At 39.1% G+C, this 26,267-nt stretch overlaps 2 protein-coding genes and 1 pseudogene across 4 annotated transcripts in view; 1 reads left to right on the plus strand and 2 right to left on the minus strand.

Moving 5' to 3' along the window:
• LOC112612817 (zinc finger protein 724-like) overlaps positions 1 to 26,267 on the minus strand; it is a 518,258-nt gene that overhangs the window by 462,478 nt on the left and 29,513 nt on the right. The window contains 2 exon segments of the mRNA XM_025367747.1: positions 3,422 to 3,443; positions 24,555 to 26,051. Of these exon segments, the coding sequence (XP_025223532.1) occupies positions 3,422 to 3,443; positions 24,555 to 26,051 (1,519 nt within the window).
• ZNF738 (zinc finger protein 738) overlaps positions 1 to 26,267 on the plus strand; it is a 167,142-nt gene that overhangs the window by 60,404 nt on the left and 80,471 nt on the right. The gene's annotated exons all lie outside the window — the stretch shown is intronic.
• Positions 14,991 to 15,309, minus strand: LOC112612845 (annotated as a pseudogene).

The following is a 26,267-nucleotide window of genomic DNA, read 5'->3' on the forward strand; positions in this document are numbered from 1 at the left end:
TTACAGGCATATGCCACCACACCTGGCTAATTTTGTATTTTTAGTAGAGATGGGGTTTCTCCATGATGATCAGGCTGGTCTTGAACTCCTGACCTCAGGTGATCTGCCCGCCTAAGCCTCCCAAAGTGCTGGGATTACAGGCATGAGCCACTGTGCCCAGCCAGGTTAGGAGGTTCATAGGAAAATTCAGAGGTATCCACTTCTCAGGAATGCATGATGATTTTATGAAGTTACACTGAAAGTTTCATGAGAGTAGAGACCAATAATTTCTTTTCTATTTTATTTTCTAAGGCTACCAAAACGATAGCTTATCATGTGTGGTCAACACACATTTATCAGTTAAAAGAATGAATACATATTCTTTGTAAAATGTGAAACTATGCAAATCAAGATTTTATGATTTTTATTTCCTATAGTTAACAGAATCAAATAGAAAATAGTAAATTATAAAATTCAGAAAGCACTACTGAAAGTTTAATGTTAAACCAGCACTTGCAGGTAAAAATATAACAAAATTTTTAGTTTCCACATTTGTGATCATTATAATTACATTAAAATTGTCCCATGAGGATGGAGCATGAAATCTGACTTCAGTAGAGCATAGTTTAAGAGGAAAAGGCTGAAATAAAAAGAAAATGAAAAGAAAAGAATAAAAATTTGATTGGGTCAAACCTCTAAGTTCTTCTCCATACTTTTTTTTTAGAAAATAATTTTTACCTCTGCTAGCGCAGAGTGAGACTGGCTAGTGGAGCCTAAGCCCCTCTGTCCCCTGATCTCTGGTCAGGCATGAGGGGTGCCTCCATGTACGAGTTCAGTCAGGGTGTGGAAAAAATTATACAGAAAGATGCAAACCTTCTTGGAAGGCCAGGAGGTTTTTGCAAAGCTTCAGGAAGGAATGAGCCAAAGGCAGCTGTTCTTTCCCAGAGGCAATTAGGCAGAAGTAGGTACAAAGGAATGTAGGGGAGCTTATCTAAAGACTTTGTTTACTCATGCTGTCCTAAGACCGACCTTTGATCATTTGTGGGCAGAACTCTCTCTATTGGGGGGTTGGCAATGTTAATTACCCACTAATTGTGTTTACTCGAGACTTCTGTCATTTAATCTGTAATAAATAAATGCAAACTCTAAATGCTCACTCTGTCAGCAGAGCTCCTTAGCTGCAGTGACAGGCAAAATATGTGTCAGTGTACGTCTTTCATCCATCACTGTGCCAGGGTCTGTGGGTCAGATCTGGCACCACCATGTGCTGGGCCTGAGGCTGCCCAGCCCAGCCCCTCCTCACTCCCCTGGACTCTTCCATGGTGTCACCAAGCCCCTGCATCATCCTGTCTGTCTCTCTGATGAAAGGGGAGGTGGCAGCATAAAGATGATGGGGAAACTGCCCAGCATGCCAAGGAAAGCTTGCCCAGCTGCGTGAAATGCTCTGGTTGACAGGTTTCTGCGCACCAAGCTGGGCCATGACCAAGAGAGTGGAGGCGTACCAGGGTGTGGGCGCTTTGGCTGCTGCAGGAGCTGCCCCACTGGCAGGAGGTGGAAATAGCCATAGTCACTGAAAACAAGGTTCTGCTGATAAATCTCAGACACCAGGAACAGAAGAACCCAGAGAAACTGCTGGAGAGATTGAGCCAAATGGACAGACTGTTGGAGCAGCTGAGGGTGAAACTGCACGAACATCCCCAAGGATAGAAACGGAAATGATGAAGGAGTCTGGGAAATGAATGACAGAAGAGAAAATACAGCAGTGAACATGGTAAGGTGATGACAATTCTGGTCCACTGGATCCCGCCATCTCTAAGGCAGTAAATCTCATCACAGTCACCACCCAGCAAGTTGCTACCACAGCATTTCGTGTTTGTTCCTAAATAAATAAAGGTTATTCTTATCACAAGGGCAAACACAAATAATAGTCTATTATGTTTTTAACTAAACTGTAGGGCTTTCGTTTACTTTTTCCAAGTTCTCATAATTTTGAAAATGCAGTTGACACATATATGGCTTAAGAAGTTTTTGAGGCTGGGCGCGTTGGCTCAAGCCTGTAATCCCAGCACTTTGGGAGGCCGAGATGGGCGGATCACGAGGTCAGGAGGTCGAGACCATCCTGGCTAACACGGTGAAACCCCGTCTCTACTAAAAAATACAAAAAAAAAAAAAACAAAAAAACCTAACCGGGCGAGGTGGCAGGCGTCTGTAGTCCCAGCTACTCGGGAGGCTGAGGCAGGAGAATGGCGTAAACTCGGGAGGCGGAGCTTGCAGTGAGCTGAGATCCGGCCACTGCACTCCAGCCTGGGCGACAGAGCGAGACTCCGTCTCAAAAAAAAAAAAGAAGTTGTTGATAGTCTAACGTTACCTGAATTGTTCAAAAACCACTATATTTTAAATTAATATTTAAAATTAATTTAAAACAAATACATTTGTTTTATGTATTGTTTTATTTATTGAAAGCTTAGAGTCACAAATAATGCTCTTGTTTATGATTTGAAAACTTTAAAGTTTGGTTTTCCATCTGCACTTACAGAAAACATTGTATCACACCAAAACATTTGTTTTTTAAAGTGGCAGTCATAGTTCCTGTCTGTCTGGATATATTTTGGACTTTTCTATGTGAAGCATAACATAAGAAAGAAATTTCATTAGCCAGGCATGGAGGCTCACGCCTGTAATCTCGGCACTTTGGGAGGCTGAGGCACTAGCATTGGCTGAGGTCAGGAGTTCGAGACCAGCCTGGCCATCATAATGAAACTCATCTCTAGGCCGGGCGCGGTGGCTCAAGCCTGTAATCCCAGCACTTTGGGAGGCTGAGACGGGCGGATCACGAGGTCAGGAGATCGAGACCATCCTGGCTAACCGGGTGAAACCCCGTCTCTAATAAAAATACAAAAAAACTAGCCGGGCGAGGTGGCGGGCGCCTGTAGTCCCAGCTACTCGGGAGGCTGAGGCAGGAGAATGGCATAAACCTGGGAGACAGAGCTTGCAGTGAGCTGAGATCCGGCCACTGTACTCCAGCCTGGGTGACAGAGCGAGACTCCGTCTCAAAAAAAAAAAAAAAAAGAAACTCATCTCTACTAAAAATACAAAAAATTAGCTGGGCATGGTGGTGGCATCTGTAATCCCAGCTACTTGGGAGGCTGAGGCAGGAGAATCACTTGAACCCGGGAGACATAAGTTCCAGTGAGCCAAGATTGCGTCACTGCACTCGAGCCTGGGAAACAAGAGAAAAACCCCTTCTCAAAAAAAAAAAAAAAAAAAAAGGAAAGAAAAGAAAAAAGAATTTCATTTTGTTTTGTTTTAGGTAATCTAAGATTGTTGTACCCAAAAAACTTCACAGATTACAGCAGGGTTCAGGAAAATATGTATACAACCTAACATTAATATCACTATTTTCTGATGTCTAAATTTTTTTTAGAAATTTATTTTATTTTACGACTGGAGTGCAGAGGCGTGATCTCGGCTCATTGCAAGCCCCGCCTCCTGGGTTCACCCCATTCTCCTGCCTCAGCCTCCGGAATAGCTGGGACTACAGGCTCCCGACACCATGCCCGGCCAATTTTTTGTATTTTTAGTAGACACGGGGTTTCACCGTGTTAGCCAGGATGGTCTCGATCTCCTGACCTCGTGATCCGCCCGTCTCCACCTCCCAAAGTGCTGGGATTACAGGCGTGAGCCACCGCGCCCAGTCAGATTTTTTTTTTTTTTTTTTTAACGAATGTCTCCACAAATTCTGGCATATTTTATAAACTAGCAGAATACTAAAGAAATGGGTGGTTTGCCATACTATATGAATACTGGCATTCAATTAAAATAACTATTTTCATCAAAATTTAGTCAGTAGATTTAAATAATTTCTTGATTTTTCAGTCAGTGAAAGACATTCACAAATATTTCAGAAATCAAAGCTGCATTAGGTTTTACTTAGTAGTAATATGTATATAAGATCAAGGATCTGTTCAAAATAGATATTTCTCATCAATAATTTGATGCTTTCAAATACCCAGAAGTCTCGTTTTAATCAGATGAAGTCTGAGGATAGTTTACTAATTTCACTTTTTGTATGATGTGTATACAATTTTCTAATTTAACCTAATATTGATGATGGGTAAACAAATCAACATTTTTTTTCAAATCTCATAAGTCTATTATGTTGTTGAAGATATTTTTAGTTAACATTCTGTCTTTCAGTATTGTTTATAGGAATTTACATCAAGTCAAATTTGCTCAAACTGTTAATCAGTGTCAGCTGCCAGATTCCAATTCAATTTTAGTGTGCCTGTACTTTTCTTTCTATAACCTATGAACTAAATTTATATTACTTAATTAAATGTTATATAATACAGCTCACATATTTAAAACAAAACCACCAGGTAAAATGAATTCTGGCTTAGTATAAAGAAGCTGTTACCAAATTAGTGTCACATATACAGATGGATGTGGCTCAACAAAATTTTATTTTTTATTTTTTATTTTTTATTTTTTTTTTGAGATGGAGTTTCGCTCTGTCGCCCAGGCTGGAGTGCAGTGGCCAGATCTCAGCTCACTACAAGCTCCGCCTCCCGGGTTCACGCCATTCTCCTGCCTCAGCCTCCCAAGTAGCTGGGACCACAGGCGCCCGCCACCTTGCCCGGCTAGTTTTTTTGTACTTTTGAGTAGAGACGGGGTTTCACCATATTAACCAGGATGGTCTTGATCTCCTGACCTCGTGATCCGCCCATCTCGGCCTCCCAAAGTGCTGGGATTACAGGCTTGAGCCACCGCGCCCGGCCTAACAAAATTTTATACAAAGAAATTTGGAGTGAACTACATGTGTTGCCATGACTTAGCCTCTAATGACCTTATAAATAAAGACAAATTTCTACACATTTATTCATTTTTTTTCATTATGTCTAAAGGTAGCATGTCAAGAAATCTCATGCTACTATCTGAAAAAACACATTGTACTGTTACCTAAGAAATAAACTGGATGGCATTTTTATAACCTTGCACCACATAAGGAAAAACTGCAATGTAGTCTGATAAATGCAGATTCCATCACTTGGAAAAGGATAATCCAGAATGCCACTTTCAATATTTAAGTATTTAACCTTTTGGTTGAAAAATGTAGTAAAATAGAGCTCTTGGTAAGTTTTGTGTAGCTTAACATCAGCATAAAATAGGAAAAAAATCTTTTAAAATATAAACAAACAAAAACTTACACCAAAAAACAAAAACATTCACCAATGCATACATATTGACTGAAGCTCCAGGGATGTAAAATAATTTTTCCTGGGTACACAGCTAGTGACCCAAATCAAGCTCAAATGTTTAATTTTAAAAATTTCATTTTCCCACTTTTGACAATATTGACGTAACAGCTAAATCTTAGTCTTAGAGTTGATAGTTGAAAATAAACTAAGACAAGTACTACTGAGGCTAGCTAGGTAGCCAAGAAAGCCACCATGTCCTCAAGACATGCAGTAGCCATGGCGATTGCATGGGGACAGCATATTGTCAACACAATAAACCCCAATGTTTGCACTGTATTTCAGCTCACTGAAGAACAGCTCTCTTCAGCAGGGAAACTCCCCTGTAAAGAGCATGCACATTTTTATTTTACTTGTCCTCTGACCTTTTACTCATTATAATAGTAAAAAATACACACGTGAGTGGAGGTTTAAGATGCTAATGAGATATGTGACACATAAAAGCATGTACAGCCACTGTGTATGTGCACCAATAGGACCACCCAGAACATGCTTACTAATAACACCACTTTCCACCTCTTTGTAAATAATTATCTAAGACTCCCATAAATGGAGTCTCTCTGGTTTCAGTCTTTGCTGTCTCATTTTTTTTATTTTTATTTTTATTTTTTTTTAAGACGGAGTCTCGCTCTGTCGCCCAGACTGGAGTGCAGTGGCCGGATCTCAGCTCACTGCAAGCTCCGCCTCCCGGGTTCACTCCATTCTCCTGCCTCAGCTTCCCGAGTAGCTGGGACTACAGGCGCCCGCCACCACGCCCAGCTAGTTTTTTTTTGTATTTTTTAGTAGAGACGGGGTTTCACCGTGTTAGCCAGGATGGTCTCGATCTCCTGACCTCGTGATCCGCCCGTCTCGGCCGCCCAAAGTGCTGGGATTACAGGCGTGAGCCACTGCGCCCGGCTGCTGTCTCATTCTTATAAGCAGCCGACCCTGAATCCCTTCTCTCTTGGGGCTATTTTGCACCTAATTTTTAAAATAGTATTTCTACTTTGCAATAAATCCCTCTATGTTGCATCTTCATTATTTGTGTCTTTTGTTTAAATTTTTGAAACAAAGAACTGAGGTCTCACAACAGCCATCAACACTATAGTGCTTTGTTTTGTATTCTTCATTAACATTATTTTTGGGGATATGTCAATATCTACATTTTAAACACAGCCAAAACTGCTAAATTAAAAATTTAAATGATCATAAAAGGACGTATATTTTTCAAGTTTCAGCTTTATTACACTTTACATATTCAAATTTTAAAAAAATTCGGACACAATTATAGCTGTCAAATTTAACATCTTACATAATAATTTGAATTCACTTCCAAAATGATTTATATTCATTTATTGTTATATTTACTTTTGATCAAATTTGACTTTTCAAACTAAATAAAAACTAAAGCATGTTTTCAAAGTTTCAAGGAACTAAAGCTTACTGGCATCAAATGCTCTGTAGTAAAATTAACAAATAAAACCATCTTTTTGTCAATAATATTTTATGTCTGAACACTTAAGCATCAAGGACAGGACTCTGGATGATGTTGAGTGAATATTTAAATTAATGAAGTAGAAAATAATTATCAGAATAGAATAAGTGATGGATACAGAAACATAGTACTTGACAAAACCATTCAGAGTATGTTTGACAAACAAGAAGATTGCATAGGGCCTGCACTGCACTGCACTACTAATGTAAAGCGTTCTCTGTAATTTTAGTCTTTAATCTCAACCTTATAACCACCACATACTCACATACACAGAATAAATAAGATTAACTCCTTTTCCTAGAAGGCAGTGATTCCTCTTTTATCCTATTACATCTGTTCCACATTGCTGTGATAATGCTGTTGAAGTGCATCCCCTTACACCAGAAGATCACCTGTGTGAATGTGAATAGACTGACACTGGAGAGGTCCAGCTCAGCACGCTCATTTGAACTGCCTCTTTGCATTTCAGGCAGTTAAAAATGCCTCTGAAGAGTGAAAATAAAGTTACTGCTGATTAAGCAGAGAGTTTAACATGGAAAAAGGTTTTTTTCAATTGTTTAAAAATTACATTGCATGGACTACAACTTTTAAAATGTAAAATGCATGACATAATACTGCACAAAAAAATAGAATAGAAATGATAGGGTTGGCCACAAAGGACAGCCAAAGCTCTATTATTGCAATATAGAAAAATACATATCTACTGTCAGAGGAGGGTACTTGAAGTGTTTGAGAAATGTACTCTAAAAATCTAAAATTGTTTTTAGTATTAGTTTCTATAAAAAATGTTCCTTAAGCATTTTTAATTTTTGAAAAAGTTAAATCCATGCTGTTTGTTTTTGAGATGGAGTCGCCCTCTCACCCAGGCTGGAGTGCAGTGGCACAATCTTGGCTCACTGCAACCTTCACCTTCCAGGTTCAACCAGATAACAAATATTCTTACCAGCTCCATTTAATGCTTTGCCAAAAAAAAAATTAATTAAAATATGGTACACTAAAAAACAAATATGTGATAATGTGAACTAGGGAGGAAAAGCTGGCATTTGGGAATGCTAGAAGAAATTGGAAATTTAGTATCTTACTGAAAGCTAGATTGAGGCTGGAGAAATGGGGGATGGGTCCCAAGACCCTGCTTGGGACACAGGTGAAAAATGCAGCAGAAAATCAGTTCCCTGTGGAGTGTGAAAATAATTAAGTGGCGGGCAATTAGACTGAGGAGTCTCTAGTCCCTGGGTTCCTACTTCAAAAAAACAAACAAACAAAAAATCGAACTCAGGTGCATTATTTTTAATTACCACATTCAGAAAAACAAAATTCAGGCTTCAGCAACTATAAACTACCAATTAAGCTCTGATTACATAACCAGGAATTTTTCACCTTTAATGTACAAATTAAGACACCACGTAAAAAAAGAAAAAAAAAAAAAAGACACCACGTGGCTGGGTGCAGAGGCTCACGCCTGTAATCCCAGCACTTTGGGAGGCTGAGGTGGCCAGGTCACGAGGTCAAGAGATCATGACGATCCTGGCCAACATGGTGAAACCCTGTCTCTACTAAAAGATACAAAAATTAGCTGGGCGTGGTGGTGCACGCCCATAGTCCCAGCTACTCTGAAGGCTGAGGCAAGAGCATCTCTTGATCCCGGGAGGCAGAGGTTGCAGTGAGCTGAAATCACACCACTGCAAGCCAGCCTGGGCAACAGAGCAAGACTCCGTCTCAAAAAAAAAAAAAAAAAAAAAAAAAAAAAGAGGAAAAAGTGCTGGGCGCCGTGTAACTGTACCTAACCAATTACTAAACTTGGTTTTCTTCATCATGCATTTTATAAAAGACTTTCCTTCAAGCCTCTCCCATAGACCACAAACTACAAACCATAGCTGGGTGCTCTACAATTCTAGAACCACTCTTTGATTAAATTCTTTAATATTTTTGCAGTAACTCCCATAAATTTTTAATAGGAGAAAATAGGAACTGGGAACCCCACGGACCAAAGATCTTCCCATTCATGAACCTGCACCCCAAGTCAGGATTCTCCTCTGACGACCGACCCGTGGTCCTTGCACAATCAGAGAGAGATGCAGCACTGCGGATGCAGAGCTGCCCAGAGAGGGCACCAGGCCAGGGCACAGTCACTGCCCAGGGAAGAGACAGGACGCCCAGGGGGCCGGCTGCTGGCACAGCCACCATATTGTGGCTGAAGGGGACTGAGGCTGAGCTGGGCAAGGAGAACTTGGGGTATATAACATGGCCTACCTTTCTCTAAGATAGACCATATGATAGGCCACTAAACAAGTCTTAATAAATTTAAGAAAATCAAGATTATATCAAGTAGTCTCTCAAACCACAGGGGGATAAAATTGAAAATCAACTCCAAAAGGAACCTTCAAAACCATGCAAACACATGAAAATTGAATAACCTGCTCCTGAATGATCACTGGGTCAACAATAAAATCAAGATGGAAATTTAAAAATTATTTCAACTGAATGATAATAGTGACACAACCTATCAAAACATCTGGGATACGGCAAAAGTGATGCTAAGAGGAAAGTACATAGGCTTAAATGCCTACATCAAAAAATCTGAAACAGCACAAATAGACAATCTAAGGTCACACTTCAAGGAACTTGAGAAATAAAAACAAACCAAACCCAAACCCAGCAGAAGTAAAGAAATAACCAAGATCAGAAAGCCAAAAAAAAAAAAAAAAAAAAAAAAGCTTCTTTTATCAAAACCTGTATTTAATCACTCATCACAGAAAAGATAAAAAATAATCTAAGTTAATAAATTAAGTGTGGGCCGGGCGCGGTGGCTCAAGCCTGTAATCCCAGCACTTTGGGAGGCCGAGACGGGCGGATCACGAGGTCAGGAGATCGAGACCATCCTGGCTAACACGGTGAAACCCCGTCTCTACTAAAAAATACAGAAAACTAGCCGGGCGAGGTGGCGGGCGCCTGTAGTCCCAGCTACTCGGGAGGCTGAGGCCGGAGAATGGCGTGAACCTGGAAGGCGGAGCTTGCAGTGAGCTGAGATCCGGCCACTGCACTCCAGCCTGGGCTACAGAGCGAGACTCCGTCTCAAAAAAATAAAAATAAAAATAAATAAATAAATAAATAAATTAATTAATTAAGTGTGTATGTGGGTGTTTCCATCTGTGTGTTTGGTTACTATTATAGATTACTAAAATGGGTTAGTTTCTATAGATTACTAAATATAGATTACTAAAATGGAAAGTTTCATAAGCTGATTTGGGAGCTTCAGTGTTAGGTGCATATATATTTAGAATTGTAATATTTTTCTGTTTGGCAGGATTTTTATCATTATATAATATCCCACTTTGTCTTTTCTTAACTGCTGTTGCTTTAAAGTGTGTTTGTCTGATATATGAATAGCTACTACTGCTCACTTTTGGTATCCATTTGCATGGATTATTTTTCACATTTTTACCTTAACCCTTGTGTGTTAGGTGAGTTTCTTGAAGGCAGCAGATACTTGGTTGGTGAATTCTTATCTATTCTGCAATTCTATATCTTTCAAGTGGAACATTTAGGCCATGTACATTCAATGTTAGTATTGAGATGTGAGGTACTATTTCATTTATCATGCTATTTGTTGCCTGAATATCTTGTTTTTTTAAAAAAAAAAAAAACTTTGTTGTATTCATGTTTTATAGGCCCTGTGAGATTTATGCTTTAAAGATGTTCTGTTTTGATATTTTTCCTGGACTTCTTAGAGTTCCTTTTAGCAGTTTTTGTAGTGCTGGCTTGGTAGTGGTGAATTCTCCCAGCATTTGTTTATATGAAAAGACTTTTTTCTCTTCAATTATGAAGCTTAGTTTTCCTGGATACAAAGTTCTTCACTGATAGTAGGTTTGTTTAAGTAGGCTGAAAATAGGGCCCCTATCCCTTCTTGCTTTAGGGTTTTTGCTGTTAATGTGATAGATTTTTATTTTATATATTTTTAGGTTACCTGGTGCTTTTGCCTCACAGCTCTTAACATTCTTTCCTTTGCCTTGACTTTAGATAACCTGATAACAATTTGTCTAGGCAATGGTCATTTTGCAATGAATGTCCCAGGTGTTCTTTGAGCTTCTTGTATTTGAATGTCTAGGTCTCTAGCCAAGAAAGAAAAGTTTACCTCAATTACTTTTCCAAATATGCTTTCTGATATTTTAGATTTCTCTTCTTTCTCAGGAATGCAAATCATTTTTAGGTTTGGTAATTTAATATAATTCCAAACTTCTTGGAGGCTTTGTTGCTTTTTTAAATTATTTTTTGTTTGCCTTTGTTCAATTGGGTTAATTCAAAAACCTTGTTTTTGAGCTGGGAATTTCTTTCTTCTACTTGTTCAACTCTATTACTGAGACTTTTCAGAACATTTTGCATTTCCCTAAGTGTGTTTTTTGTTTCCTGAAGTTGTGATTTTTTTTATTCTATTTTTTTCACTGAAGATTTCTCCCCTCATATCTTGTATTATTCATTGATTTCCATAAATTAGACTTTACCTTCTATGGTATCTACTTGATTAGTTTAATAATTGACTTTCTAAATTTTTTTTAGGCGCTACATGGATTTCTTCTTGGTTTGGATTCATTGCTGGTAAACTTCTATGATTTTCAGATGATGTTAAAGAACATTGTTTTTTTCATATTACCAGAATTTTTTTTCTGGTTCCTTCTCATTTGGGTAGAGTATGTGAGAGGGGAGTTCTGGGGGCTCAAGGCTGCTGTATACATTCCTTTGTCCCACAGGGTGCTCCCTTGATGTAATACCCTAACCCTTTTTCTAGGGATGTGGCTTCCTAAGAGCTGAACTACAGTGATTGTCATTTCTCTTCTGGATCTAGCCACACAGCAGGGCTATTAGTCTCTGGGCTGGCACTTGGGGGTGTCTGCACAGAGTCCTGTGATGTGAATCATCTTCAGGTCTCTCAGCCATGGATACCAGCACCTGCTGTTGTGGAGGTTGCAGAGAGTAAAATCGACTCTATGGGAATCCTTAATTGTAATTGTTTAATGCACTAGTTTTCTGCTGGTTGGCCTCCTGCCAGGAAGTGAAACTTTCAAGATAGCATCAACTGTAGTAGTATAGGGAGGATCAGGTGCTGAACAGGGCCTTAGAACTTTCAAGAGAATACGAATTTTGTCTTTGGCTAAATTCATCAGGTGGGGGCCAACTAGGACCATCAGGTGGGGGCAGGGTTAGGCAAGTCTGAGCTGAGACTCTCCTTTGGAGGGGCTTGCAGTAGCTGCTGTGGTGAGATGGAGGTGTGGTTCCCAGGCCAATGGAGTTATGTTCCCAGGAGGATTATGGCTGCCTCTGGTGGTGATGCATGTTGTCAAGAAAGTGGGAAAAAGCAGACAGTCACAGGCCTCACCCAGCTCTCACATGACCCAAAAGACCAGTCTAGCTCCCACGATGTCTCTCCCCTCAACAGCACCAGGGTAGTTTTCAGGGAGTGGGTGAGCAGGGCTGAGAACTTGCCCCAGGCTACCAGTCTCCCAGCAAAGAGAGCAAGCAGAACTTTTACACCTTTCCACCTGTCAAGTCTGCACATTGGATTCATGCCCTCCTCCGAGTTCTGGCAAGAAAACTTCACGTTTGGTTGGAATTGTTACAAAGTTAAGCTGGAGGTAAAACCATTTTATGTTTTTAATAAAAGTTTTTTTCAAACTTTCTGCCAACTTACAGATCTAAATATATTTAGCTTTTCTATATCCTATAAAAATAAGATTCTAATCAGGCATGGTGGCTCATGCTTGTAATCCCAGCATTTTGGGAGGCCAAGAAACAGACTGTTTAAACCCAGAAATTTGATACCAACATGGCAAAAACCCATGTCTACACAATATACAAAAATTAGCAGTCAGGCACGGTGGCTCACATGTGTAATCCCAGCACTTTGGGAGGCCAAGGCTGGTGGATCATGAAGTCAGAAGATTGAGACTATCTTAGCTAACACGGTGAAATGCTGTCTCTACTAAAAATACAAAAAGTTAGCTGCGCGTGGTGGTGGGCACCTGTAGTCGCAGCTACTTGGGAGGCTGAGGCAGGAGAATCACTTGAACCTGGGAGGTGGAGCTTGCAGTGAGCCAAGATTGCGCCACTGCACTCCAGCCTAGGCGACAGAGACTCCGTCTCAAAAAAAAGAAAAGAAAAGAAACAGAAAAATTAGCTGGGCATGATAACCAGCACCTGCATTACCTGCTATTCAGGAAGCTGATTTAGGAGGATTACCTGAGCCCAGGAGCTTGAGGCTGCAGTGAGCCACGATCAATCTACCGCACTCCATCCTGGGTGAGAGTGATCACTTTCTTTTTTTTTTTTTGAGACGGAGTCTGGCTCTGTCGCCCAGGCTGGAGTGCTGTGGCCGGATCTCAGCTCACTGCAAGCTCCGCCTCCCGGGTTTACGCCATTCTCCTGCCTCAGCCTCCGGAGTAGCTGGGACTACAAGAGCCCGCCACCTCGCCCGGCTAGTTTTTTGTATTTTTTAGTAGAGACGGGGTTTCACCGTGTTAGCCAGGATGGTCTCGATCTCCCGACCTCGTGATCCGCCCGTCTCGGCCTCCCAAAGTGCTGGGATTACAAGCTTGAGCCACCGCGCCCGGCCCCTGGGTGAGAGTGAAATCCTTTCTAAAAAAAAGCCAAAGCATATCAACCTAAAATTCTGTGGGTTTTTTTTTTTTAATTGTTGTTATTATTCTAAGAGTTTTTGAGGTAAAGGTGTTGTTTGGCTACATAGATAAGTTCTTTAGCAGTAATGTCTGAGATTTGGGTGCACCCAGCAACTAAGCAGTGTATACTGTACCCAGTGTGTAATCTTTTAGTTCTCACCCACCTCCTGCTCTTCCCCTCAAGTTCTCAGAGTTCATTATATAATTCTCATGCTTTGGAATCCCCATAGCTTAGCTCCCATTCACTTAGAATAATGATCTTCTAATCCATTCAAGTTGCTGTGAATGCCATTACTCCATTTTTTAATGGCTGAGTATTACATGATATATACAAATCACATTTTCTTCATCCACTTGATGGTTGACAGGCATTTAGGGTGCTTCCATTCTTCTGCAATTGGAAATTGTTTTGCCACAAACACGCCTGTGCAAGTGTCTTTTTTATATAATGACTTTTTTCTGCATGTAAATACCCAGTAGTGGGTTTGCTGGATCAAATGGTAGTTCTACTTTTAGTTCTTTAAAAAAATCTCCTGGCTGTGTGTGCTGGCTCAAGCCTGCAATCCCAACACTCTGGGATGCCAAGGTGGGTAAATCACCTGAAATCAGGAATTCGAGACCAGCCTGGCCAACATGGTGAAAATCCATCGCTACTAAAAGTACAAACAAATTAGCCTGTCATGGCGGCATGTGCCTGTAGTCCAAGCAACTGAGGAGGGTGAGGCAGGAGAATCACTTGAACTCAGGAGGCAGAGGCTGCAGTGAGCCGACATCACAACACTGCACTCAGCCTGGGTGACAGAATGAGACTCTATCTCAAAAATAAAAATAAAAATAAATAAATTCCCAGCTGTTTTCCATAGTGATTGTACTAGTTTACATTTCCACCAGCAGTGTTAAAGTGCTCCATTTTCATCACATCCATGGCAATATCTAGTTTTTTGATGTTTTAATTGTGGCCATTATTGCAGGAGTAAGGTGGTATCACAATGTGATTTTAATCTGCACTTTCCTGAAAATCAGTGATGTTGAGCATTTTTTTTTTTCAGTATTCACATTTTTTATTTCAAGGTGTAAAATATATGTGTCCAACATTGTCACTTTCATCTGCAGATGGAATAATCGAGAAGTATAAAAACCTGTACTTTCTTTGTTTATTTGTTTTGTTTTTGTTTTTTCTTGAGACAGAGTCTCACTCTGCTATCCAGGAAGGAGTGCAGTGGCACGATCTTGGTTCACTGCAAACTCCGCCTCCTGGGTTCAAGCAATTCTTCTGCCTCAGCCTCTCGAGCAGCTGGGACTACAAGTATGTGGCACCATACTCAGCTAAGTTTTGTATTTTTAGTAGAGATGGGGTGTCAACATACTGGCCAGGCTGGTCTTGAACTCCTGACCTCATAATCCGCCTGCCTCGACCTCCCAAAGTGCTGGGATTACAGGCATGAGCCAGTATGCCCAGCCCTGTACTTAACATTTTATCAAGATTATCTGCCAACAAGTTACCCATATCCAGGTTTCAATGGATCTGGAATCTTCTTTCCACTTGATAAGGGTAAGTATTAGGAAATCCAGTTGACGACATTTTTATTTAAAAATCAAAAAGAATCAGCACAGTCAAGTTGTCTTAGTCTTAAGGATTTCTGGATTTCTTTCTTGGAGGAGGTCAGGTCTTTCCAAGGCTTGGGTCCTTGAATATTCTTCCAGTCATCAAAAGTAGAGTCTTTTATTTTCTCATATTCTGACCTAATGATACTATTTGCTTTCAGTATTTTTTTTCCAACTCAGGATCCATTTTAATCTTCACAGCATCATGTCAGATTTGTGAAAACTCACAAAGACCAAAAGAAACTCCAACAATTAGCAACAACATGGGGACTTCGTAGCGGAGAGTCTTGTTCTTGCACAAAGCACACATCACTGCGGGTGCAAACATGACTGAACTCTTCCATCTGTTTAGAACTCCAAGCAGGCCCAACACAGATTCTCAAATCTCAGCAGCCCAAGCTCTCATCAACATGAGTACGTCCTTGACTCATCAACTTTCCCTGGTTGTTTGGTGCTCGGTCCTTACTGATAGGTTTCCAAGCATTTTTTTTTTATATGTTTGTTGGCCATTTGTATATCTTCTTTCAAGAATTGTCTGTTCATGTCCTTCGCACACATTTTCATGGGATTATTCGTTTGTTTTTTCTTGCTGATTTGTTCGAGTTCCTTGTAGATTCTGGATAACAGGTCTTTGTTGAATGCATCGGTTGTAAATATTTTCTACTCTGGGTTTTCTCTTTACTCTGCTGATTACTTATTTTACTGTGCAGAAGCTTTTCAGTTTAATTAAGTCCCATTTATTTATTGATTTTTTTTTTTTTTTTTTTTGCATTTGCTTTAGGGTTCTTGGTTATAAACTCTTTGCCTAAGCAAATGTCTAGAAGTGTTCTTCTGATGTTATCTTCTAGAATTTTTATAGTTTCAGGTCTTAGATTTAAGTCTTTGATCCACGTTGAGTTGACTTTTGTACAGGATGAGAGATGAAGATCCAATTTTCTTATTCTACATGTGGCTTACCAATTATCTCAGCACCATTTTTTTTTTTTTGAGACGGAGTTTTGCTTTTATTGCCCAGGCTGGAGTACAATGGCACAATCTTGGCTCACTCTAACCTCTGTCTCCTGGGTTCAAGCAATGCTCCTGCTTCAGCCTCCTGAGTAGCTGGAATTACAGGCACGTGCCACCATGCCTGGCTAATTTTTTTGGTATTATTAGTAGAGACTGGGTTTTGCCATGTTGGTCACGCTGGTCTTGAACTCCTGACCTCGTGATCCACATGCCTCAGTCTCCCAAAGTGCTGGGATTACAGGCATGAGCCACTGTGACTGGCTAAATTTTTGTATTTTATTAGAGATGAGGTTTCACCATGTTGGCCAGGCTGGTCTAAAACTCCTGACCTCAGGTGATCCAACTGCCTTGGCCTCCCAAAGTGCTGGGATTACAGGCATGAGCCACCATGCCCAGCCTTAGGGTATCCTTTTTATACTTTATGTTTTTGTTAACATTGTTAAAAATTAGTCAGCTGTATGTATTTCGGTTCATTTCTGGGTTTGCTATTCTATTCTGTTGGTCTACATGCCTATTTTTATACCAGTATCATACTGTTTTGATGACTATCACCCTTTGGTATAGTTTGAAGTTGGTAATGCAATCCCTTCAGATTTGTTCTTATTACTTAGTCTTGTTTTGGCTGTGTGGGCTTTTTTTGGTTCCATATGAATTTTATAATTGTCTTTTTTATTTTTTTTAGTTCTGTGAAGAATGATGATGTTATCTTTATGGAAACTGCACGGAATTTGTAGATTGTTTTTATTATTATGGTCATCTTCACAATAGTCACTCTACTTATCCATGAGCATGAAATGTGTTTCCATTTGTTTGTGTCATCTATAATTTATTTCAACAGTGTTTTGTTATTTACCTTGTAGAGATCATTTGCCTCCTTGGCTAAGTATATTCCTAATTATTATTATTATTATTATTTTGCAGCTCTTGTAAGAGGAGCTGAATTCTTGATTTGATTCCTAGTTTGGGTTGTTGTTTGTGTATGGCAGTGCTACCGAATTGTGTACATTGATTTTTGTATCCTGAAACTTTGCTGAATTCATTTATCAGATCTAGGAGCTTTTGGGATGTCTTTAGTGTTTTTTAGGTATACAATCATATCATCAATGAACAGTCACAGTTTGACTTCCTCTTTTCCAATTTGGATACCCTTTCTTTCTTTCTCTTATTTGAATGCTCTGGCTAAGACTTCCAGCAATATGTTGAATAGAAGTGGTGAAAGTGGACATCCTTGTCTTGTTCTAGCTCTCAGGAGTAATGCTTTCAACTTTTTCCCATTCAGTATAATGTGGGCTGTGGGTTTGCCATAAATGACTTTTATTACCTGAAGCTATGTCCCCTCTATGCCGATTTTGTTAAGGTTTTAATGCTGAAGCAATGCTGGATTTTGTCAGGTTTTTTCCTGCACCTATTGAGATAATCATGTGATTTTTGTTTTTAAATCTGTTTATGTGGTATATCACATTTACTTACCTGCATATATTAAACCAGCCTTTCATTTCTGGTATAAAATGCACTTGATCATGGTGTATTATCTTTTTGATATGCTGTTGTATTTGCTTAGCTAGGATTTTTTTTTTTTTTTTTTTTTTTGAGACGGAGTCTTGCTCTGACGCCCAGGCTGGAGTACAGTGGCCGGATCTCAGCTCACTGCAAGCTCCCCCTCCCGGGTTCACGCCATTCTCCTGCCTCAGCCTCCCGAGTAGCTGGGACTACAGGCGCCTGCCACCTCGCCCGGCTAGTTTTTTGTATTTTTAGTAGAGACGGGGTTTCACGGTGTTAGCCAGGATGGTCTCGATCTCCTGACCTCGTGATCCACCCATCTCGGCCTCCCAAAGTGCTGGGATTACAGGCTTGAGCCACCGCGCCCGGCCGCTTAGCTAGGATTTTGCTGATAATTTTATCATCATCTAAGTTCATCAGAAATATTTACTTTTCTTGTTTTTTTGTCATGTCTTTTTCTGGTTTGGGGATTAGGGTGATACTGGCTTGATGGAATGATTTAGAGAAGATTCCCTTTTTATCTTTTGAACAGTTTCAGTAAGATTGGTACCAATTCTTCTTTGAATGTCTGATGATAAAATATATCTGTGAATTCATATGCTCCTGGACTTTTTGGATGGCAATTTTTTATTACTATTTCAATTTCACTACCTCTTATTGGTCTGTTCAGATTTTCCATTTCTTCCGGGTGTAATCTAAAAGGATTGTGCATTTCCAGGAATTTATGTAGCTTCTCTACGTTTTCTAATTTGTATACGTAAATGTATTTACGGTAGCCTTCAGTAATCTTTTGTATTTCTGTGGTATTGTCTGTAATATCTTCCATTTTGTTTCTTTTTTTTTTTTTTTTGAGACGGAGTCTCACTGTGTCTCCCAGGCTGGAGTGCAGTGGCGCGATCTCGGCTCACTGCAAGCTCCGCCCCCCGGGTTCCCGCCATTCTCCCGCCTCAGCCTCCCAAGTAGCTGGGACTACAGGCGCCCACTACCGCGCCCGGCTAGTTTTTTGTATTTTTAGTAGAGACGGGGTTTCACCATGTTAGCCAGGATAGTCTCGATCTCCTGACCTTGTGATCCACCCGCCTTGGCCTCCCAAAGTGCTGGGATTACAGGCTTGAGCCACCGCGCCCGGCCTCCATTTTGTTTCTAATTGAACTTATTTAGATCTTCTCTCTGCCTTTTTTTGGTTAATCTTGCTAATAATGGTCCACCAATTTTGTTCATCTTTGTAAACAACCAGCTTTTTGTTGCATTTATCTCCTTGCATTCTTTTGTTTCAACCTCAGTTAGTTTTTCTCTGATCTTTGTTATTTTTTCTTTGCTGCTGCCTTTGGATTTGATTTGGTTTTGCTTCTCTAGTTTTTTGAGGTATAACCATACGTAGTCTACTTGTGTTATTTTAGACTTTTTGATGTAGGCATTTTTTGCTATCACCTTTGTCTTAGCACCACTTTTGCTGTATGCCAGAGGTATTCATAAGTTGTGTCATTATTGTCATTCAAATCAAAGTGTTTTTAAATTTCCATCTTAATTTTGTTGTTGATTCAAAGCTCACTCAGGAGGCTGGGCATGGTGGCTCACTCCTATAATTTCAGCACTTTGGGAGGCTGAGGTGGGCAGATCACTTGAGGTCAGGAGTTTGAGACTAGCCTTGCCAAAATAGTGAAACTCCATCTCTACTAAAAATACAAAAATTAGCCAGGCATGGTGGCTTGTTCCTCTAATCCTATCTACTCAGAGGCTGAATTGCTTGAATCTAAGAGGTGGATGTTGCAGTGAGCCAAGATCATGCCACTGCACTCCAGCCTGGGCAACAAAGTGAGTCTCTATTTAAAAAAAAAAAAAAAAATCATTCAGGAGTAGGCTATTTGGGTTTATTTCTGGGTTCTGTATTCTGGTCTATTGATCTATGTGCCTGTTTTTATACCAGTATCATGCTATTTTGGGAACTATGGGCTTATAACATATAGTATGACTTGAAATCAGGTAACGTGATGCCTCCAGATTTGTTTTTTGCTTAGTCTTGCTTTGGCTATGTGAGCTCTTTTTTGGTTCCATATGGATTTTATCAGTGTTTTTTCTACTTCTGTGAAGAATGTTGGTGGTATTTTGATGGAAATTGCATTGAATTTGTAGATTGCTACTGATTTGTGTACATTAATTTTGTATCCTGAAACTTTGCTGAATTCATTTATCAGTTATAGAAGCTTTTCAGAGTCTTTAATGTTTTCTAGGTATACCACTATATTATTTATCATCAAACAGCAACAGCTTGACTTCCACCTTACCAATTTAAAACTTTTTTTTTTTTTTTTTTTTGAGACAGAGTCTCCCTCTGTCACCAGGATGGAGTGCAGTTGTGCGATCTTGGCTCACTGCAACCTCTGCCTCCGGGTTCAAGTGATTCTCCTGCCTCAGCCTCCTGAGTAGCTGGGACTACAGGTGTGTGCCACCACACCCAGATAATTTTTGTATTTTTAGTAGAGACAGTGTTTCAGTATCTTGGCCAGGCTGGTCTCAAACTCCTGAGCTCATAATCCACCCACCTCAGCCTCCCAAAGTGCTGGGATTATAGGCATGAGCCACAGTGCCTGGCCTAACAATTATACCTGTCTCATCACTTAAAAGAGCCACTAGTTTTGTTTTGTTTTGTTTTGTTTTGAGACGGAGTCTTGCTCTGTCACCCAGGCTGGAGAGCAATGGCATGATCTCGGCTCACTGCAACCTCCGCCTCCTGGGTTCAAGCCATTCTCCCGTCTCAGCCTCCTGAGTGGCTGGGATCGCAGGTACACACCACCATGCCCAGCTAATTTTTGTATTTTTAGTAGAGACGGGGTTTCACCATGTTGGTCAGGCTGGTCGTGAACCCCTGACCTCATGATCCACCCGCCTCGGCCTCCCAAAGTGTTGGGATTACAGGTGTGAGCCACCGCGCCCAGAAAGAGCCACTAATTTTACTTTTGAAATATACTGAATATTTCTATTAAAAGCTAAGATAAGCTTACTATTATGTAGAAAATTTGTGGTTTGCATGTGCATTATTACCCATTAAGTGATCTACAGTTTCTGAAAGTTTCAGAAACACCAATATAAAAATACTATTTCTGATTGAATAAAAGATATCATCATTTTAGTCACTACTAAATGAAACAGATTGGAATTGCTAGTCACAATGTGGTTTTAAATGTTATTTAATGAACACATGTGAAGTTTCTGTTCAACTCATGTTAACTATTTTTTCACTTCTATTAGAAAAATATTAAAATTTAAATTACTACAAATGTATGAATGTATTCAAATCTAAACACAGTGCCAATCTTAAAAGATCTGTATGCATAGGATTATAGAATGCCTATTCTCTATTTACCTTAGAAGATAAATAACTGCTTTTCAATAAACCCAATGGGGCAACTGTGACTCACAATCATAAGCTACTAAAATATTAATACTATCATCTAGAAAGTATTTATTAATTCATTTTTCTTACTTTTGAGATACAGTCATAATTTCTAGTTGTCATAACACTAGATTTGAGGTGCTGTGGCTGCAGTAACTAGAAATGTCATGGTTGACTCTGCTTTACTTTCTGCCTATTTCTTACAAACACAGCAAAACAAGGAAGGCCAGAAATCCTACACCTTGATTGCAAATACACCAGTACCCTTCTAGGGAGAATATATGTTCGAACATATTAACTTGAAATTCCTGGCATCTTTTCTTGAAGAACAGACTTTTTTTTTTTTTGAGGTGGAGTTTTTCTCTTGTTGCCCAGGCTGGAGTGTAATGGTGCAGTGTCGGTTCACTGCAACCTCTGCCTCCCAAGTACAAGCGATTCTCCTGCCTCAGCCTTCTGAGTGGCTGGGATTACAGGCACCTGCCACCACGCCTGGCTAATTTTTTGTGTGTTTTTAGTAGAGACGGGGTTTCATCATGTTGGCCAGGCTGGTCTCAATTTCCTGACCTCATGATCTGCCTGCCTCGACCTTCCAAAGTGCCGGGATTACAAGCGTGAGCCACCGCGCTCAGCCTAGAACAATTTTCTTACACTTTAGAACAATTTTCTTACATCTTTAGAACAATGTATGTGTATACTTAACTTTATGTAAATCAAAACTAAAAGTCATATGTGTTTGCAGGCAGAGAGACCAAAAGTTCAAAAATGTATATATAACAAAATTTTAAGAATATTGTAGTCAATAACAACTTAGTTGTACATTTAAAAATAACTTAAGGCCAGGCATGGTGGCTCACACTTGTAATCCCAGCACTTTGAAAGGCTAAGGTGTGCGGATCACGAGGTCAGGAGTTCAAGACCAGCCTGACCCACACAGAATACTGGTACGTCTCTACTAAAAATACAAAAATTAGCCGGGCACGGTAGTACGCATCTGTAATTCTGGCTACTCAGGAAGCTGAGGCAGGAGAATCGCTTGAACTCGGGAAGTGGAGGTTGAAGTGAGCCAAGATCCGCCACTGCACTCCAGCCTGGGCGATAGAGCAAAACTCCGTCTCAAAAAATAAACAATAAAAAATAAAAATAACTGAAAGTGTAGAACTGGATTGTTTGTAACACAAAACATAAATGCTAGAGGTGATGCATACCTCATTTACCCTGATGTGATTATTACATATTATATGCCTATATCAAAATATATGTTATATGGCATAAATATATACACATACTTTGTACCCACAAAATTTAAAAAAGATTTAAACGAGAAAAAAAGAATAAAAATTTAACCTACAGAAACAATATTTTTTAACTTATTTGCAGTTGAAAGCCACTGGCAAAAGAGATTACCAGAGATGTTAGTTGATTATGTTACCAAATAGTATATTCTTACTATCTTTTACCTACACCTTTGAGTAAATGGGATAGGTTTCAGTTAGTGGCATAATAATGCTTCATTGAATGCACAATAGTATTAACATGTTAAAAACTGTATAATTAAGCAATTAAGTTCACACATAATCTGAAATTTTAAAAATGTACTGCATTTTATTACATAAAAGTACAAGTAGTAAAATCATATACTAATTTTTAAATTTTAACAAAACAAGTATGTTCTCACTATAATGCAAAAGAATATTACTGTGAACACCTACCTCATGCACCACTCAATATCATAAGTTAACCACAAATAGCGTCTCCACTTAGATTTTCATCATGCATGTAACATTTTAATGTCCTTACTCTTCCAAAGAAAAGGTCATAAATAATGCCCACCTAAAAAAAAAAAGAAACTCTCCTATCTTTGATGCAGTGACAACTGATCACATTCGAATACAATAGAAATGAAGAAATAGCATCAAGTAATTTCAGAGTTGAATTACAGCATTATTAGCTTTTTAAAAAATCTGTACTTCTTTTCAAGGAAAAAAGTATACTTTGGGCTGGGCGCGGTGGCGTAAGCCTGTATTCACAGCACTTTGGGAAGCCAAGCTGGGCAGATCATGAGGTCAGAAGTTCAAGACTAGCCTGACCAACAGGGTGAAACCCCGTCTCTACTAAAAACACAAAAATCAGTCGGACGTGGTGGTGTGCACCTGTAATCCCAGCTACTCAGTAGGCTGAAGCAGAATTGCTTGAACCCAGGAGGCAGAGGTTGCAGTGAGCTGAGATTGTGCCACTGCACTCCAGCCTGGATGACAGAGAGATTCTCTGTCTCAAGGCGGGGGAAGGGGAAAGTATAGTTTGAATGTAATTACAAACTTCCAAAAAATTTTCTACTCTTTTTAAAATTATGTACAAATAAATTTATCTACCGTTTGGGATCATTTTTTACACTCAGCACTTTGATATAGTGTAATGTCTGAAGTGTCAGTACCTTAGTATTTTTTGTTTTTGTTTTTGAGATGGAGTCTCACTCTGTCGCCAGGCTAGAGTGCAGCAGTATAATTTCGGCTCCCTGCAACCTCTGCCTCCCGGGTTCAAGTGATTCTCCTGCCTCAGCCTCCCGAGAAACTGAGACTACAGGCACGTGCCACCACGCCCAGCTAATTTTTATATTTTTAGTAGAGACAGGGTTTTATCATGTTGACCAGGATGGTCTCAATCTGTTGACCTCATGATCCACCCACCTCAGCCTCCCAAAGTGCTGGGATTACAGGTGTGAGCCACCATGCCCGGCCCTACCTTAGATATTTCTACTGTAAATTCTCTGATATTTACATAGACTTAATTTTGGATTGAATGTTTTAAATATATACTGCATCTGCAAATATATATTTCAGTATGAACCCTCTGGTGTTGTCTAAGTTGTAGTTTTGGAAAAAAAATTCAAATTTATTATGTTTGCAGGGTTGTTCTCCAATCTGAATTCCCTGATGTTGAACAAAGTTTAAGCAACTGCTTCACGGTTTTCTCTAGTACAAAACGTGTACAGTAAGATCTGTGACACAAGTAAAGGTACTACAACCCTCTTTTATTTGTAATGTTTGTCTTCACAATAAATACTCTACTTTAAAAGCTTATGTTTTCTGAAAGATTTTTTGACAGTAATTAAATTTATAATACTTTTATTAAGTACTCTCTGATGTTGAGTAAGATGTGAGCAGATATTAATGGCTTTTTCACAGTCTTTATATTGGTACAATTTTTCTCAAGTGTAAATGCTTTCCTGGCAATAAGGTGTGAGTATTCATTAAAAAGTTTGCCACATTCTTCACACTTGTACGAGTTTTTGTAGTAATAATTATCTTACCTGCAATCAAGTGTGACAATTATTTAAAGGTTTTGTCACATTTTCCACATTTTGAAAGTTCCTCAGCAGTATGATTTATTTTATGCTTAGAAAAGTTTGAGGTGTTGTCAAAATTACTGCGATGTCTTCCAGCTTTGTAGTTTCTCTCAAGTTTTATTTTTTTTTTTTTAAACGTGTAGTAAGATTTGGGGACCAGTTAAGTACTTTGCCACATTCTTTACATTTGTAGGGTTTCTCTCTAGTATGAATTATCTTTTTTTTTTAATAAGGATTAAGAGCCAGTTAAAGGTTTTGCCACATTTATCACATTTGTAGGATTTCTCTCCAGTATTATCTTGTGTTTTAATAAAAGTTGAAAATACACTAAAGGATTTGACACATTATTTACATTTGTAGAGTTTCTCTTTGGTATGAATTCTCTTATGTTTAGTAAGGTTTGGGGACTGGTTAAAGGCTTTGCCACAGTCTTCACATTTGTAGGGTTTCTCTCCAGTATGAATTATCTTATGTTTCATAAGGGTTGAGGACTGGTTAAAAGCTTTGCCACATTCTTTACATTTGTAGGGTTTCTCTCCAGTATGAATTATCTTATGTGTAGTAAGGTGAGAGGACAGAATAAAGCTTTTGCCACATTCTTCACATTTATAGGGTTTCTCTCCAGTATGAATTTTTTTATGATTAGTAAAATTTGAGGAGTAGTTAAAAGTTTTGCCACATTCTTCACACTTGTAGGGTTTCTCTTCAGTATGAATTACTTTATGTTTAGTAAGGATTGAGAATATACTAAAGGCTTTACCACATTCTTCACATTTGTAGGGTTTCTTTCCAGTATGAATTACCTTATGATAAGTAAGAGTTGAGGACTTGGTAAAGGCTTTACCACATTCTTCACATTTGTAGGGTTTCTCTCCAGTATGAATTACCTTATGATTAGTAAGGTGTGAGGACCGGTTAAAAGCTTTACCACATTCTTCACATTTATAGGGTTTCTCTTCAGTATGAATTATCTTATGTTTAGTAAGGGTTGAGAATACACTAAAAGCTTTGCCACATGCTTCACATTTATAGGGTTTCTCTCCAGTATGAATTCTCTTATGTGTAGTAAGGTGTGAAGATAAAGTAAAGGCTTTGCCACATTCTCCACATTTGTAAGGTTTCTCTCCAGTATGAATTTTCTTGTGATTAGTAAGGTTTGAGGACTGCTTAAAAGCTTTGCCACATTCTTCACATTTGTAGGGTTTCTCTCCAGTATGAACTATCTTATGTTTAGTAAGGTTTGAGGACCGGTTAAAAGCTTTGCCACATTCTTCACATTTGTAGAGTTTCTCTCCAGTATGAATTATCTTATGTCTAGTAAGAGTTGAGGACTGGTTAAAAGCTTTTCCACATTCTTCACATTTGTAGGGTTTCTCTCCAGTATGAATTATCTTATGATTAGTAAGGTTTGAGGACTTTTTAAAAGCTTTGCCACATTCTCCACATTTGTAGGGTTTCTCTCCAGTATGAATTATCTCATGTTGAGTTAGTTGTGAAAGCATGCAAAATGATTTGCCACATTCTTTACATTTGAAAGGATTTTTTCCAGTATGTCTTATCTTATGTCTCTTTGAATTTGAATATTTATGAAAGACTTTCACATATTTATCATACTGAACTACTTTGCTCTGGGTAGTTGTCACACATTGGTTAAGTTCCTTATGACCTCCTTTATGCAACTTATGCTCATCCACACTTTTACAGCCTTTTCTTAATTGTAAATTCTGATATCCACATTTTCCATATCTTCTCAGTATCACTTGTTGGAATGAATTTTTTATGTATTGCTCTGGCCTAAGGTCTTTGGCAAAATGAGAACACATAGCTGAAAGAAATAAAAATAACAAATTATTCCACTTACTCGGCTCCGATTAATGTCATTTACAAATCTAACTTACACCAGCTATATAAGCAAAATGGCACAGCAAAACACCACAGATCCTAAATCCTTTATAGACACATAAATGTAACAAAAACATTCTGACCAAAATACATTTGTGAAAAATTTATAAATGACTAAAGTGTGTGCAGTGTCCCAGGC

This window comes from Theropithecus gelada, chromosome 19 (assembly GCF_003255815.1).
Source record: "Theropithecus gelada isolate Dixy chromosome 19, Tgel_1.0, whole genome shotgun sequence".
NCBI lineage: Eukaryota > Metazoa > Chordata > Mammalia > Primates > Cercopithecidae > Theropithecus > Theropithecus gelada.